Genomic DNA, 16,682 nt, shown 5'->3' with positions numbered 1-16,682 from the left:
AGGGGCCTCTTAGAACTGGAAGTAAACTCTTTTAGCAGGAACTTGACAAAGTAATTGGCACTCTGGAGATATAGTCATTTGTAGTTTTATTGATGTCCATAGCTTTTTGACTGGTGCAAAAACCACAAATGTGCTTTGTAGACCAGGTGAGCAGAACTTGAAGAATGAATATAACTGATAGTTATGTGCAGATTTCCATCTATTCAGACTCAGCATGGAGTTGACCATACAGGGTTCTTGTAGCTGGAGTTTGGACTGGAAGTCTGCCCTTCTTTCTGCCTGAGAATTGCCCAGTTACAGTTTGCTGCTGGATCTCTATACATCCTTGTGATATACTCGCCCAAGACACTTCAACTTTTCCAATTCTCTTGCAGCTAAGGATTTGGCTGCTGTGCAAAGAACTCTCATGGCCTTGGGAAGTATTGCAGTAACAAAGGCTGATGGATATTACCGCGGTGATCCAAACTGGTTTCACAAGTAAGTAGCAGAATTGCTCCTTTGGTTAATTAGTGCAGATTAAGCATTAATTCCAAGATCCATGGTTGGTCTGATGAGGTTTATTAAGAAGAGATGCAGCGCAAATCTGGTTACCACCTCAGATTACCTAAAAGTGTACTGCTTGTATTAACATGTCTGTTAGCATGCACTTTCTTGTTGCCCAGGCAAAAGATTGTACCTGATGATCATTCTCCTCTTTATCTTGCTCCTCATCATCCTTCAACACCACAGCACTAAATATTCTTTGAAATTTTCCACAAGATTACTGATATTGTAGACTATTCCAGATGTTAAATGTTAGCCTGAAACATCCTCTGTCCATTTCCCTGCACAGATGCTGCCTTAACCTGCTAAGTTCCTCCAGCAACTTGCATTTTGGTTCAGATTCCAGCATCTGCCGTCTTTTGTGTCTCTGTTCACAATGGGATCTAGTGTCCTTTAAGTTTGTAATTCTGTTTCTGCATAATAAACAGAATGGGTCTTATGGAAGCGTAACAGTTAGCAAGACACTATTCATCTCAGGGTTCAGGCCTTGTGTCCTCTGTTAAGAAGTTTGTACGTTCGTTCTGTGGAATGCGCGGGTTTTCCCCAGGTTCTCCTGTTTCCTCCCACAGTTCAAAGACTTACCGATTAGTAGGTTAAGTTGTCCTGTGACTGGGTTAGGGTTAAATCGGGATTGTTGGGGATTTCTGGGCAGTGTGGAAGGGCTGGAAAGATCTATTCCGCACTTCATCTCAAAAAAAAAATTACTGACCCAGTGACAACATTTTTCATCTTTATTGGAAATATGATTTGGAGTGTTTAACAGGAAACGTTTTCTGTAGTGGTGAGGGTTTCCTTCTGAACAATTCATCACCTGGTCACCTTATAGTGACCTCTTGCTCTATTTAATATTGCTTCAACATGTTGCATCTGAGAGGAGGGCATTCTATCCAAATGAAAAAGGCATAGTTTAGATTCTATCCCTCACTTAGCCTGTAGCATGGAAAGGGTTAATGTAATGTACTAATGGGATGTTTCTACTTTTCTTTGCATTAAGGCTGTAGAAGGAGATTTGGAATAACTTAGGAGAGAAATAAACTTTGCACCTCATTACTTTATGCTCATGGTTCTTCTTGAAATCCACACCATTTACACTTACAGTACAAGAGGGCACAGAAGGCACAGTTTTAAGGTGCTTGGAAGTAGGTATAGAGATGTCAGGGGTAAGTTTTTTTACACAGAGAGTGGTGAATGCGTGGAATGGGCTGCCGGTGGTGGTGGAGGCGGATACAATAGGGTCTTTTAAGAGACTCCTGGGCAAGTACGTGGAGCTCAGAAAAATAGAGGGCTATGGGTAACCCTAGGTAATTTCTAAGATAAGGACATGTTTGGCACAGCTTTGTGGGTCGAAGGGCCTGTATTGTGCTGTTGGTTTTCTATGTTCCATGTTACATTTGGAAATTGAGATCATTCATTGAATAGAGGAAGCTCAATTGAAGTCCTGTTGAGGGTCTTGGCCTGAAATGCTAACTGCTTATTTCCCTCCATTGATGCATCTATGGAATAGAGGGTAGTTGACATTTCGGGCTGAGATCCTTTGGCAGGAACGTCAGCTGTTTACTCTTTTCCATAAATGCTGCCTGGCCTGCTGAGTTCCTCCAGCATTTTGTGTGTGTTGCTAAGGCAACTCTCAATCTCCTTCTCTCCAAAGAGAAAAACATTATCTAAGAGTTTCTTAAACGTATCTGCCTCTACCACCATCCCAGAGCATGTTCCACGTACCTGTTGTTCTGTGTAAATGAAAAAGAAACCACCTCTGACATCTCCCCTATACATTCCTCCCAAATTCTTAAACTTATGACCCCTTATATTAGCCATTTCTATACTGGGAAAAATCTGTGGCTCTCCACTACACCTCACGGTTTCCAGCACCTGCCAGATCTCTTGTGTTTGAGCTTGTTGAAGTGTTGCCATTCTCTCATGAACTCTAAATGAGTGCATTTTCATTAGCATTTATCTACATTTGCTCCCCTGCTGTAGGAAAGCACAAGAGAACAAACGTGAATTTACAGAAGAACAACTACGCCAGGGGCAGAACATCATCGGCTTACAGATGGGAAGCAACCAAGGAGCATCACAGGCCGGAATGTCTGGCTATGGACTTGGCAGGCAGATTATCAGCTAAAAAATCTATTAATTGAACTCTTTGTAAAGCAAGATTCTACCATTTCAAAGTGAATAGAAGTCCAAACAGCCCAAAACACTAAAACCTTCAACAAAGTAAATGGTGTGATTTAGGCAGGTTGTATTTATTATTTGGCAGTTTAAAAAGGTGTCTTTTGTCCTTTTAAAGTCTTGCGACATTTATTGCCCCTCCCCCTGATATGGGCTGTAATGTGGACATATATATGTTACATTTGCTCTAGTACATGGACCTTTCCATCACGCATTTATTCATTAAAAATTACTGATGGCTGCAAGGACTGCTGTCACTTTGCTAACTTTCGCTTCAACCCTGATGTGGAATTGTACAGATGTATTACAGCATGCTGTCAAAGCTTATTGGTTGTATGGCTTAACCATTCTGCTTTCTGTTGCTTCATTTGAAATCTTATCACTCTGTCTAGTTGGTAAAGAGATGGCCTTTTTATGTATTAAAAATGTATGAAGAGAGGTTGAAATGAATAAAATTGTCTTTTTTTTTCTTATTGAAATTCACCTTTGGAATAATTAGCATGTTGATCATTAAAATGTTTTGTTAAATGGCCAAAGGAATTCAAAGGAAACACCTTAATTATCATAATTCCAGTTACTTTTTAGCAATGGGGAAAGTCTCTTGGTGCTTGGTTTATCTTGCATTGGGCAGATTATTTCAAATGTTGCAGCTTGTCACGTACAACATGACTGATTCAATGGGAGACTTCCATACTTTCAGGTAAATCTGGTTTCCAATGCTGCATCCTACATTGTAAGTGCATGTTAAAAGTGACTTGCACAAGTTTGACCAAAATAATCACTTGTTTTAGTGTTCTGCATGCCAGTGTTACAACTATCCCGGTCCAGAAGTCATAAAAAGGTTGAAGTTGTGGAGTTATCAATAGCAGGTTATCTTGTGGGAAGGAACAAAATTTCTAAAATCACATTGTGCAAGTGCCCCTATTGAAAAATAACTTTTGTTTCAATGTTGTACATTTTTTTGCTTTTATAATTCATTGGCCCTATATTTTGTACATTATTTTTTTCTTGTCATTTGAAACAGTACCAACTTGAATAAAAACCTAAGATGGAGAGTTGTGCTATGGATTGGCTGTAGACAAAAATTACTGATTGGGGTGGAGTGGGGGGTGTTGGAAATAATTTTGCCATCAGTCCTGGGCAAACATAGAGCAGTACAGGTCCTTCAGTCTGTGATGCTATGCCAACCTTTTAACCTACTCCAAGATCCATCTAATTCTTCCCTTCCACATGGGCACATGGATGAAATAAAATGCGGGGGCTATCTAAGAGTCTCTTAAATGTCCCTAATATATCTGCCTCTACCATCACCCTCAAGAATGTGTTCCGTATACTTAGAACCCACTGTGGTTTGGGGAAAAAAGCTAGCTCTGACATCCCCCCCCCCCCCCCCACCCCAGTACTTACAATCATTTTAAAATTATGCCCTCTGTTATTCGCCATTATTGCTGTTCACTCTGTCTATGCTTCATATCTTGGACACCTCTATCAAGTCGCCTCTCATCCTCCTTCACTTCAAAAAGAAAAGCTCTAACTCACTCAACCTATTCTTGTAAGACATGTTCTCTAGTCCAGGCAATATCCTGGTAAATCTCCTCTGCACCCTCTCTGAAGCTTCCACGTCTTTCCTATAAAGAAGGTGACCAGAACTGAACACAATATTCCAAGTGCAGTCTAACCAGGGTTTTTGAGAGCTGTGACATTAGCCACAACTCTTAACTCAATCCCCTGACTAATGAAGGCCAACACACCATATAGGTTTAAATAGCACACCCTCTACTCTACCTTTCACAGCCTGTGTATCCTACAGACTGCAGCACAGCTAGAATACTTAAAGTAATGATCAGGGAATCTAAACATGAGATTCTGCAGTTGTTGGAAATCCAGAACAACAAGCACAAAATGCTGGAGGAACTCAGCAGGTCAGGTAGCATCTCTGGAAGATAATAAACAGCTGACATTTTGGGCTGAGACCTTTCATGATGAAGAGTCTCAGTCTTAAACATAAATTGCTATTCCCCTCCATAGATGCTAAGTTCCTCCAGCATTTTATGTGTGCTGTATAAGAGAATTAGATGAGCAATAAAATGGTTTCTTTGGTCTTATTAACTTACTTTTTCTATGTTAGTGTTAAATAATCCACAACTCTTCATAATCATACATTATCTAAAACACTTTCTAAAAAATATTATGCTGCTCTGACTTTCATGCCATCGTGAAAGGGTTGCTCTGTGCCAATGGGTTTGGTTATTTTCCTGTAACTTTCCAGAAGTTAAAACACACATACCTCCAGGGAGCTCAGCAAGGAAGAAAGGAATTGAAACATACATAAGAAATATGGGTGTTTGCATCATTTGTGTTTCATATTCCATGTCACTGGAGGTACTGAGTGAATCCCAGCATCCCTTTTGCAGTAAGTGAAGGTACCCAATCGTATTGAGATCCTTTCCCACTTCTGTCTGGCATTAAGGTGTGAATATCTATTACCATGTTTAGCTGTTACCATGGGATGACACAGTAGTGTAGCGGTTAGTGTAACACTATTATGGCGCCAGCGACCCAGGTTCAATTCCTGTCACTGTTAGGAGTTTGTATGTTCTCTTTGTGACCACATGGGTACTGCAGTTTTTTCCCATGTTCCAAAGTCATACAGGTTAGTGTTAGTGAGTTGTGGGCAGGTTATGTTGGCGCTAGAAGGGTGGTGACACTTGCTGGCTGTCCCCACCACATCGATGATGCAAATGACACATTTCACTGTATGTTTTGATGTACATGTGACAAACTAATCTTGCATTTAACTGTGTTATGATGTGTTTTCTTGTACAAAAGCACTCAGTGGCCACTTTATTAGGTACATTTGTACACCTCATTAATACAAATATCTGCAACTCAATGCATAAAAGCATGCAGACATGGTCAAGAGGTTCAGTTGTTGTTCAGACCGAACATCAGAATGGGGAAGAATTGTGATCTAAGTGACTTTGACCGTGGAATGATTGTTGGTGACAGACTAGGTGGTTTGAGTATCCCTGAAACTGCTGATCTCCTGTGATTTTCACACACACCAGACTCTAGAATTTACAGAGAATGGAGCGATAAACAAACAAAAAACATCCAGTGAGCGGCAGTTCTGTGGGTGAAAACACCTTGTTAATGAGAGAGGTCAGAGGAGAATGGCCAGACTGGTTCAAACTGATAGGGAGGTGACAGTAACTCAAATAACCACACGTTACAACAGTGGTGTCCAGAAAAGCATCTCTGAATGTACAACACGTGGAACCTTGAAGTGGATGGGCTACAGCAGCAGAAGACACATCAGGTTCCACTGAATGTACATTTCAAGTAAATTATTGTAATCAAAACTGAAATAGTAAACAGGGAAGTTCAGGGAATCTACTTGAACATTGATAGTGAGCAGCAAGCACTCCTAGATAAAGTATCCAAATGGAAACTTGATACATTGTATCCCAGTAAATTTGTTGTGAGATCAGGCTTTGGAAAATAGCATTTGCAAGACTGGGAAATCAGGTTGGTGCTGGATTCCAAGAGAAGGAATTTATAGAATGCCAACAAGATGGCTTTTTGGAGCAGCTCATGGTTAAGCCCACTAGAGAAAAGGCAATTCTGGATTGGGTGTTGTAAAATGAAACAGATTTGTTTAGGGAGGCTAAGGTAAAGGAAACCTTAAGAGTCAGTGTTCATAATATGACAGAATTCACACTGCAGTTTGAGAGGAAGAAGATAAATTCAGATGTATCAGTATTACAATGGAGTAAAGATAATTACAGAGGCATGAGAGATGAACTGGCCAAAATTGATTGTAGGGGGACACTTGCAGGGATGATGGTGGAGCAACAATGGCTAGATTTTCTGGGGGAAATTCAGGAGGTGCAGGATAGATACATCCCAAAGATGAAGAAGTGTTCTAAAGGGAGGGTGAGGCAACTGTGGCTGACAAGGGAAGTCAAAGATGGTATAAAAACAAAAGCGCGGACATATGATAGAGCAAAAATTATTGGGAAATTAGAGGATTGGGAAGCTGTTAAAAACCAACAGACGACAACTAAAAAAGCAACAAGGAGAGAGAAGATGAAATATGAAGGTAAACTAGCCAATAATATTAAAGAGGATACCAAAGTCTTTTTCAGATATTTTTAATATATCTTTATATATTTTCATATCTTTTTCAGAGTAAAAGAGAGACTAGCATGGATATCAGACTGCTGGAAAATGACTCTGGAGAGGTAGTAATGGGGGACAAAGAAATGGGTGAAGTGAATAAGTGTCTTGGATCAGTGTTCACTGTGGTCAACACCAGCAGTATGCCAGAATTTCTGAGAGAGATGGCTGAAGAGATTGTGGAGGCATGAGTAATGATCTTTCAAGAATCAATTGATTCTAGCATCATTCTGGAGGAGTGTAAGATTGCAAATGTCACTCTACTCTACAAGAAGGGTGGGAGGCAGAAGAAAGGAACTTAAAGGCCAGCTAGCCTGACATCAATAGTTGGGAAGATGTTGGAGTCGATTATTAAAGATGTGGTTTCAGAGTACTTGGAGGAACGTGATAAAATAGGCTGGTTTCCTCAAGGGAAAATCTTGCCTGACAGATCTGTTGGAACTCTTTGAAGAAATAACAAGCAGGATAGACAAAGGAGAATTGGTGGATGTTGTGTACTTGGATTTTCAGAAGGCCTTTGACAAGGTGCTTTGACAAGAGGCTGCTTAACAATATAAGAGCCCATGCTGTTACAGCAAAGATACTAGCACGGATAAAGCAGATTGACTGATTGACAGGAGGCAGCAAGTAGGAATAAAGGGCGTCTTTTCTGGTTGAATGCCAGTGACTAGTGGCGTTCCACAGGGGTTTGATTTTGGACTTCTTTTCACATTATATGTCTATGACTTGGATGATGGAAATGATGGTTTTGTGTCCAAGTTTGCCAATGATAAAAAGATAGGTGGAGGGGCAGGTTGTGTTTATGAAGGAGTCTGCAGAAGGACTTGTACAGATTAATAGAATAAACAAAGATGTGGCAGATAGAATATATTGTCTGGAACATTGTTTCATTTGGTTGTGTGTATGTGTATATATATATGTATAGTCAGATGACAATAAATTTCACCTTGAACTTGGAAGTGTATGGTTATGCACTTTGGTAGAAAAAGTTAAGGCATAGACTATTTTCTAAACAAGTAGTGAAATCAGAGATGCAAAGTGACTTAGGAGTCTTAGTGTGGGATATATTTCACATTTTTATTGTAAACTGCTACTTCTAGTATTGTATAAAAATCAGACACACAGAATTAATTTTGTATGAATAAACTTTATTGCCTTTAGTTTCGATCACAGTATCATGGTTAGTACCATACAATTTTGTGGTAACTTCACTGAACAAAAGCTTTCCTTCTCTCTGAAGCTCAGTATTCAAAATATTTTTTTTAACCATAACATCTTGTGACATCTCCTAGTGCAAGCAAAGACAAGTCATAACTCATAACTCATAATTCATCGCTATATACAAGAGAATCAAGTTACAGCATGTTAAATTAGATATAAATGCACAGAAACAGACCCTTTGGCCCATCTAGTCCATGCTGGACCATTAACCTGTCTATTCTCTTTAACTTGCACCTGGACCATAGCTTATTTTTTTTACCAAAACATCTTTTTGAAAACAAAAACCCAGCACAGAATTTAACTACTTTTTCTCCCTCTCATCCTGATAACAAAGAGAATCACTGTTAACCTGCTAATTTTCATTACATAAAAACTTGTCTCTGCATCAAATGCCAGTTGATAGAATAGTAGTTGGTTCCCTATCTACCAGTGATTGGAGGCTCAATTCCTACTTTAATCTTCATCTTGAATTAGGTTTCAATGTAACAAGCTCTGGAGAGGCCAGAATGGAAGTGGGACTGCAAATCAACATGGCAAACAAACAGGAGCTTGGGGTTGTCCCATGGATGAAATACAAGCACGCTTTGACACGATCACCCATCTGCCTTTGGCTTCTCCCAATGTGGAGGAGACCACATTGTGAATAATGAATGCAGGTCCCTAGATAGGAAGAAATGCAAGTGATTCACTGCTTGAATCCCTAGACAGTGGGAAGGGGATAGGTGAAAGGTGAGGTGCTGCATCTCCTAAGGATGCAAGGCAGAGATTAAAGAGGGATTAGCTTGATTGGTCACATATACATCAAAACATACAGTGAAATATGTTGGTTGCATCCATGAGCCATCACTGCCTTAGTAATTCAAGTCTTGTCTAAATGCTTCTTAAACGTGAGAGTGTTGGCCTCTACCTGGTCCAGATTCTAACCCCTCTCTGTGTGAAAATCATCCTCTCAAGTCCTATCTCTCATTTTCGGCTTCTTGTTTAGATCATGGTGAAAAGGTTCTTAATAACTACTCATCTATTCCCTTACTGATTTTGGATACCTCTATAAAGTCACCCTTTAGCCTCATGTCCTCCAGGGAAAATAAACCCAGCCAATCCAATCTTGTTTTACAAAGAAAATGCTCTAACACCCTGGTGAAACAAATCCAGAATGCTGGAGGGACAAAGCATCAACTGTTTATTTCCCTCCATAGATACTGCCTGGTTGGCTGGTGGTGTAGTGGAATCCACGCCAGACTTCGAGGTGAGTAATCCCGGGTTCAACTCTGGCTGGCTCCTGGCATGCTTTCCATCCATGCTGGGTTGAGAGTCGAGCTAGCAACTTGGCCTCATTAAATACAGACAAAATTGCTAAAGAAATGGCAAGGCTGCTGCCCGATGCGCGGAAAGGAATGATGATAACAATAGATGCTATCTGACCTGCTGAGTTCCTCCAGCATCTTGTGTGTGTTGCTCTGGATTTGCAGCATCTGCAGAATCTCTTGTGTTTTCAATTTGCAATATCCTGGCAAATTTCATCTGTACCCTTTCCAGCACAATCACCTTCCTATGGTGTGATGACAAAAACTTTGTACGATACTACAGATGTGGCCTGAACAATGGCTTTATAAAATTGTAGTATGACATCTCTACTCTTCTTTCTATGCTATGGCTGCTGAAAGCAGGGATCCCATTGCCCTTCTTCACTACCTGACCTATCCTGCAAGTGTTGGGTGTCTTTGGACTTGTATGCCAAGGTTCCTCTGTTCATCAACATTTCCTAGGGCCCTGACATTTATTGATTATATCTGTAATCAGTAATTAAGTAACCTTCCAAAATGTATTATTTCACAGTTGTCAGGATGAAATTCCATCCGCTATCAATCTGCCCAACTTTCTAGGTGATATATATCATACAGTAGCTGAAGACAATCCTCTTCACTTTCTACAAGGGAGAATAGTCAGGGCATCAAAGGTTATGGGGAGAAGGCAGGAGAATGGGGTTGATAGGAATAATAAATCAGTCATGATGGAATGGTGGAGCAGACTCAATGGGCCAAATGGCCTAATTCTACTCCTATGACTTATGGTCTTATCAAGTTCAAGTGTTTGTGTTATCTGCAGACTTACTAAACTTATCTCCTGCATTCACATCCAAGTCATTAATGTATGTCACAACTATCAGGGTCCCAAAATCACTGGTCTAGGACCTCCGATGAGAAAAGCAACCCTCTGCCTCCAGTTGCCAAGCTAAAAGCAGACCAGGGAGTTATCAAGGGAGCAATGTTTGCCAAATATTCAAAGGCGGGGAGGGGAAGGGTTGCCTTGTGGCAGAACCTTACTGGAAGTGACAGAAAGGATGACCTGTTAAAGGCAGGACTGGTGGGATGAAAGGTGATGCTCGGGGAACTTATCTGGGAGAAGAGGAGGTGAGGGTAGAGGTGGTCTGTCCAGGGAAATCAGAGTTCCGGTTTAAGGTGGCACTGGTGAATCCCAGCAACTACTTACTAGCAGCAAACAAAACTAAGATTGCAACTGCATACTTTATTAATAACACCTTTTCTGTAAAAAATTATGGTAAGCAATCACCACAAACAATGAGAGACAGGCGAAGGCAAGGCTGAGCCAAGGGTTGAAGCATGTAATGCAAAGCTGAGGCGAGGGTCAAAGCGTACATGTGCAAGACGAAGTTGAGGCATATTTGAGGCAAAATTGGGGACAGCAGAACAGAGGAGAGGCAGATTCAAGGCCCATCCATCTAAACCAAGAACAAGGTTTGATTGATTGAAGCATCAGGCCAGTTTGGAAAGGTCAGGTGCAGGCCAAAACATGGCAGCAGGGTCCAGGCCCAGAAAGTATCGATGTGACAGAGCCCCGGTCCTAGAGCAAGGAATGACACAATGTTTGGATGATTTAAACACTAGGCCAGATGGATTAAAAAGGCAAGGTGTTGGGACCAGAGGCAAAAGTTGGGCCAATTCTGCTCGCAGCTCTGCAACGTTTACCCATTTCTGTGCTGACCTGAAGCTGAGCCTCTGACCTGCTCTGGGCTTCATGTCTTTGGACTCTCTTTTGTTCCAAAGCTATTTTAGTGTTTGCATGATGTGTGTTTTTTTCTCTCTCTCTGCACATTGGGTTTTTTGGGTTTCTTTGCTGTTTTATTTATTTATTGACATACAGCACAGAAAAAGGCCTTACAGCCCTTCGAGCCGCACTGCCCAGCAGTCCCCCAATTTAATCTTATCCTAATCACGGGACAATTTACAATGACCAATTAACCTACTAACTGGAATGTCTTTAAGACTGTAAGACCATAAGACATAGGAGCAGAATTAGGCCATTCAGCCCATCAACTCTGCTCTATTTCATCATGGCTGATCCTGGATCTCACTCAACCCCATTCACAGTCTTTGGACTGTGGGTGGAAACTGCAGTACCCAGAAGAAACCCATGCCATCACAGGAAGAATGTACAAACTCCTTACAGACAGCAATGGGAATTGAACCCAGGTCACTGGCAATATAAAGCGTTGTGCTAACCACTATGCGGCCATGCTGCCCGTACTGTGGCTTCCTGTAAGGAAACGAATATCAAGGTTGTATAACGTATACATACTTAGATAAATGTACTTTGAAATTTGAATGTCTTTCAGAGGGTCCAGTGTGGATTGAAGTTCACACAATGAAGGTGGAGGAATTGAGGGAATGAAATGGAGGTAGGATGGGAGAAAGTACAGTCAAGATGGCTGTAGGAGCCTATCAACCAGTGTTGATAGCTAGCCATCACTTGAGATGGACATGGAAAGATCCAAAAAGGGCAAGTTATAGATTTTCCATGTGGAGGACACTGGCAGCATATGAGAAAAAAAATCAAATGCAACAACACTTAACTGTTAAAGAGTTGTGGAACTGCACAAGAATAGAATAGAACCCAAGACCGTTCTGTGCATCCCAGATGAAGTGGCAAGCTACACATGGAAATAGCCACATCATTGACCTGGACTTCTTGTGGAGCTGGAATAAGTGAATGGAGTTGAAGGGGAGAATGTCAGACAAGTTTAGCCAGGCAACGTGGAGAGGACTCAGACTGACGCTGAGTCTAGCCTGTGACTATGTCCCAGAGCTGATAACCGCCCCCAGAATAGTAACTGGCTCTGATTTTCTTTGAACCAAACTCTAGCCCATTCTGCTTAAACTAAACTGAGACCAGTGACCTCTGAGCAGCTTTGGAAGAGGAGGAAATATTGAGCCCCAAGTAAAGGCTCGAATATGGCAAAGGCAAAGACAGCCTCAGACCGTTCTCACTGAGGATTCAGATCAGACATGTGATATAAGTGCCATCTGATTACAAATTTACTTCCCACCATAAATTACCCAGGACCTTGGGGAAGGACATGTGATGTGTGGTGATCACCCACCACTGAACACTTACACATGGAGCGCTGCTACAGCAAATCAGCGTCCATTATCAGGGACCCCCACCACCTAGGCCATGCTCTCCTCTCACTGCTGCCATCAGGAAGAAGGTACAGGAACAATAGGATTCCCACCACCAGGTTCAGGAACATTTATTACCCCTCAATCATCAGGCTCCTGAACCAAAGGGGATAACTTCACTCAACCCAACACTGAACTGTTCCCACAACCTACAGACTCACTTTCAAGGACACTTTATCTCATGTTCTCCATATTTATTGCTTACTCATTTATTATTATTATTATTCTCTTTTGTATTTGCACAGACTGTTGTTTTTTGCACATTGCTTGTTTGTCCATCTTGTAAGTGGCTTTTCATCATTTACATTGTGTTTCTTTGTGTTTACTGTGAATGCCTGTAAGAAAACAAATTTCAAGGTTGCATGTGGTGACACATATGTACTTTGAACTTTTAATTTTAAATACACCAGTACTTGACTGGCAGCCCATGAAACTGCTCTATCCATTCCTCCACTGAATAATAATTTTCAAAAATGTTGTTGTGGGTCCACCCAACATTTTTCATTGTGGTGGAATTCAGCTGGGTAGGGAGATCACAGCCTCTCCCATCCTGAGCAAAGATTGATCAATGCAAATGCATTCGGGAAGGATCCTGAGCTATAACTCCAGATCAGTACAAGAGAATTTCATTCTGAGGAATAACTCTCATCATATTTGTCCAGCCTTACTATGGAGTCAGACATCTAAAAATATCCTCTTGATTTTACTGCCTAACAACGGCTTGGAGAAATGCACACAACAGTAGTGTCATTTGTATGTCAGAGTGCCAGGTCAGATTTCAACCACAGGAAGTCATTTTGAAATATTTACATATTTGTCTAGCGAGAAGTTGATAAAATAAAATAAAATAAAAATTACATACAAGTTACAGCCTTATGCAATGGACACTATTTTGGTAAATATCTTTGATAGGCACATGGATGATAGAAAAATGGAAGGCTATATAGGAGGGAACGGGTTGATTGATCTTAGAGTAGGTTAAAAGGTCTGCACAACATTGTGGGCCAAAGGGCCTGTACAGTGCTGTAGTGTTCTATGCACCAAAGACCATTCTAACGTCCCTCTCTTCAACAAGCTCCCGCTTCTGCTGGTTCAGCTTCCTCTGGGTAGCGCACTGGATTGACACAATTTCTTCGATATAATATTTTATTATGTTAAGAATCAAAGGGATAACAATTCTGCCAAACCTGTGGGCAGTGACATGAAAACATTGATCAGTGCATTCCTCGAGACAATTAAATCATGATGACCAGTGACTTACATTCACTCATGTCAATAAACTGATTGCACAACTTTAAACAATTTAACATTTATACCCCTAAAATAAAAACCCGTCACCATTGGATATCTGGTTCTGCAAACCAAGAGGCAGCAGTTTGACTGATCCATATGTTGTAATTAATTACACAATTAATTTCACAAAAATTCAAACAGCAACCCTGAGTGACACAACAATGATTCCACTCTTCAAGACGTTAGTGATTTAGAGAAAACTCTAGGCTCTGTAACACAGACTGAGATGCCTGCTTCTCTCATGAGAGCCAGCTGTTATGGAAATCTTGGAATATTTGATATTACCAGCTTTCACTCATATACCACAAAGAAATAAACCTAATTTGATTAGCCCTCTATGTCAAGAACATGGAGATGAGTAAGCAAAAAAAAAAAATCACAATACTCAGAAATTGTAGAAAGTTTCTCATCTTTGAACAATGATTCCATAATATATGGAAGTAAGATAAGCCAATAATAGCCTCCCCTGTCAGACTCCAAACTCCACAGGAATTCTGTAAGATTTTGTTAGAGATTTGTACAATGAGAAAAATGGACTGAAAACTCTCCCAGGCTCTCTCCACCCTTTATTGTAGCAGTTTCTTGGATTAACTTCTTTGCTGCACTACTGAATGAAGGACATGTCAAACCCCTGCAACAACATAAAGGTAGATATTTCCTTGACGTTTGCTGGGGTTTAATCACCTTAAATCTAGACTAGAAATCCCAGAAGACACTGTGTTAGACAATGATGCTCTTTCATAGAGGGAACATTTACTGTTTTAGCATAAGATAAAATGCTGGTCATGACAGGACCAAAGAACTTTCAGCAAAAGATGACAATATCTCAGACTCACTCATGGGTTTGTGCACTCTTCCCTTTTATCCCCATTTATTAATGTAGACTAATCCAGTTTAACCAGTGATGATCATCTGTATAACCACTGCCTGAATCACTGCTAATGAACAGAATCCATTTCTGAAATGGGGAAGGTTATGGAAGCTCCAAATTACATGTTTAAGAAAGCACCGGAAATATTGACTTTTCAAGTATCACCTTGCTAAAGTGAATTGCAGATTTACCATCATATCTAACTACTAATTTGAGGTACTTGGACAATTTTCACTGTAATTGTACTGTCTAGTATTGGTCGTCTTGCTGAGGTTATACAGAGAGATGACTTGTACCATATTAGTAAAATAACCAAGTGTCTCCCAGAACTTATTGCACTGTGTCATTACTTAAAATATGTCTCAGCTAATTTATCATTTAACTCTGCCACGGACAGTCCCAGGTCCGGCTACAAAAGGAGGAAAGTTGGGCATGGGGCTAGCAATCCCATCCCATAAAAACACAGAGCTACAGAAACAACAATAGAAGCTGAAAGGCCTCATTCCTGGGAAAGGAAGGAAAGAGGGGCCCAGGTCAGAGAACTCTCAAGCTGAAGCCAGTAGCCTATGGCCCAGTAGGGGAAATGGGCTTAAGGAATTGGTCTTTGCTTGAAATAAAAGACAAAACCAAAAGGATTTGTGTATGTACAATGTGATCACTCACTGTTCTCTGAGGGATTACAATGATAAAAGCCATTTTATACCAAGTATGTGTAATAGACTTCATTCTCAGATTGGCATGAATGTACCACTAAAATTAATCTCAAGTACATGCACAAATCATGATATTTCGGACTGCATTTCACTCATGTAAAAGCTTGAATTCAAGTGATCAGTAATTTGAAACGCGACTTCCATTTTGACTAGGAGGTCAGCAAAGTAAATTATTACATAACCCAAAATGTCAATCATGATCAGGAGGCTGTATCTGCATGGGCAGGTTCCATCTCACATCAATTTATCATTTCAGGATGTAGAAGGATGAATGCAACGTCATGTATAACAAGTCCAGTGACAAACAGAAACTTTCCAACTGATAATCACAGTTAGAATGAAGGCAGACTTCTTAAAAAATAAAATTTCATGACCTACTGTAGCACAATCTCTTGCAGAGACTTGCACTGAAATGGCAGAGAAGGAGGTGGGAGAGATGGATGGATGAGGAAAGGCAGAGAGAGGTGGGAGAGATGGAAGGAAGAGGAAAGACTGAGAAAGAGTGGGAAGTAAAGCATGAGGTGTAGGTAAGGTGTAGAGAGGTGGAATAGAGAATGAAGAAGAAGTCATATGGGAAAGAGTATAGGGGAATGCAAGCAAGAGGGGTAAAAAAATGAAATGAAAGAGTTAGCGATACTGTGTTGACTCTTCTATAATGATAGGCCTGATCCACTTGGCAAGCAGACAGTTAATATCCATGTCCAATTTGTTGGTCCATGTTGGTTGAATTCCGGCAGCCATTGCGGATCTAAAAGTTAATTGAAGCTGCCTTATTTTCACGTATGATCACAGTAGATTCACTGGCTGGTTAGCTGTTTCATTGTCAAAGGGGCAAAGCAGGGTCGTGTTCTCACTGTCCTTGTGATCATCTTGATTGTTTGGGCCTGACCGTTCTTCAGCTAGCCCAGTGTCAGTTACAGTTAAGGCGACATTTTGCATGCTGTAATTAGGATTCACTTCCTCCATTTTAACCAGACTGTCTTCCTCGTTGTCTGTTATCTGCTGTTGTCCATTGTCAGTGCAGTTCACACTTTGCAGTGGGATTAACTCAGACTCATACTTATCTGCCTCCACTCCATGCAGGATTCGATAAGGTCCCCGGTTAGAGTTATACTGCAGGCTGAACTTGAAGTCTTTCCTGGGGTAGAAAATAACCTCTAGGGTGTAATATATGGACCAGAAAATGGTAAAACAACCCAGGAGTAACAGCAT

At 40.8% G+C, this 16,682-nt stretch overlaps 2 protein-coding genes across 9 annotated transcripts in view; one reads left to right on the top strand and one right to left on the bottom strand.

Moving 5' to 3' along the window:
• Nucleotides 1-3,188, top strand: part of LOC132385072 (transgelin-like) — an 18,153-nt gene extending 14,965 nt beyond the window's left edge. Inside the window, exons 4-5 of the mRNA XM_059956786.1 lie at nucleotides 375-477; nucleotides 2,521-3,188. Coding sequence (XP_059812769.1) covers nucleotides 375-477; nucleotides 2,521-2,665 — 248 coding nt within the window. The 3' untranslated portion in view covers nucleotides 2,666-3,188. The remainder of the gene's footprint in view (nucleotides 1-374; nucleotides 478-2,520) is intronic.
• The window catches only part of LOC132385071 (proprotein convertase subtilisin/kexin type 7-like), a 310,522-nt gene continuing 296,487 nt past the window's right edge, over nucleotides 2,648-16,682 (bottom strand). For all 8 annotated transcript variants that reach the window (XM_059956777.1, XM_059956783.1, XM_059956778.1 and 5 more), the window contains one exon: nucleotides 2,648-16,682. In XM_059956777.1, the coding sequence (XP_059812760.1) occupies nucleotides 16,257-16,682 (426 nt within the window). In that variant the 3' untranslated portion in view covers nucleotides 2,648-16,256.

Source organism: Hypanus sabinus, chromosome X2, assembly GCF_030144855.1.
Source record: "Hypanus sabinus isolate sHypSab1 chromosome X2, sHypSab1.hap1, whole genome shotgun sequence".
Lineage (NCBI taxonomy): Eukaryota > Metazoa > Chordata > Chondrichthyes > Myliobatiformes > Dasyatidae > Hypanus > Hypanus sabinus.
The sequence above is the reverse complement of the archived record's forward strand: the minus strand, read 5'-3'. Positions and strand labels throughout refer to the sequence as shown.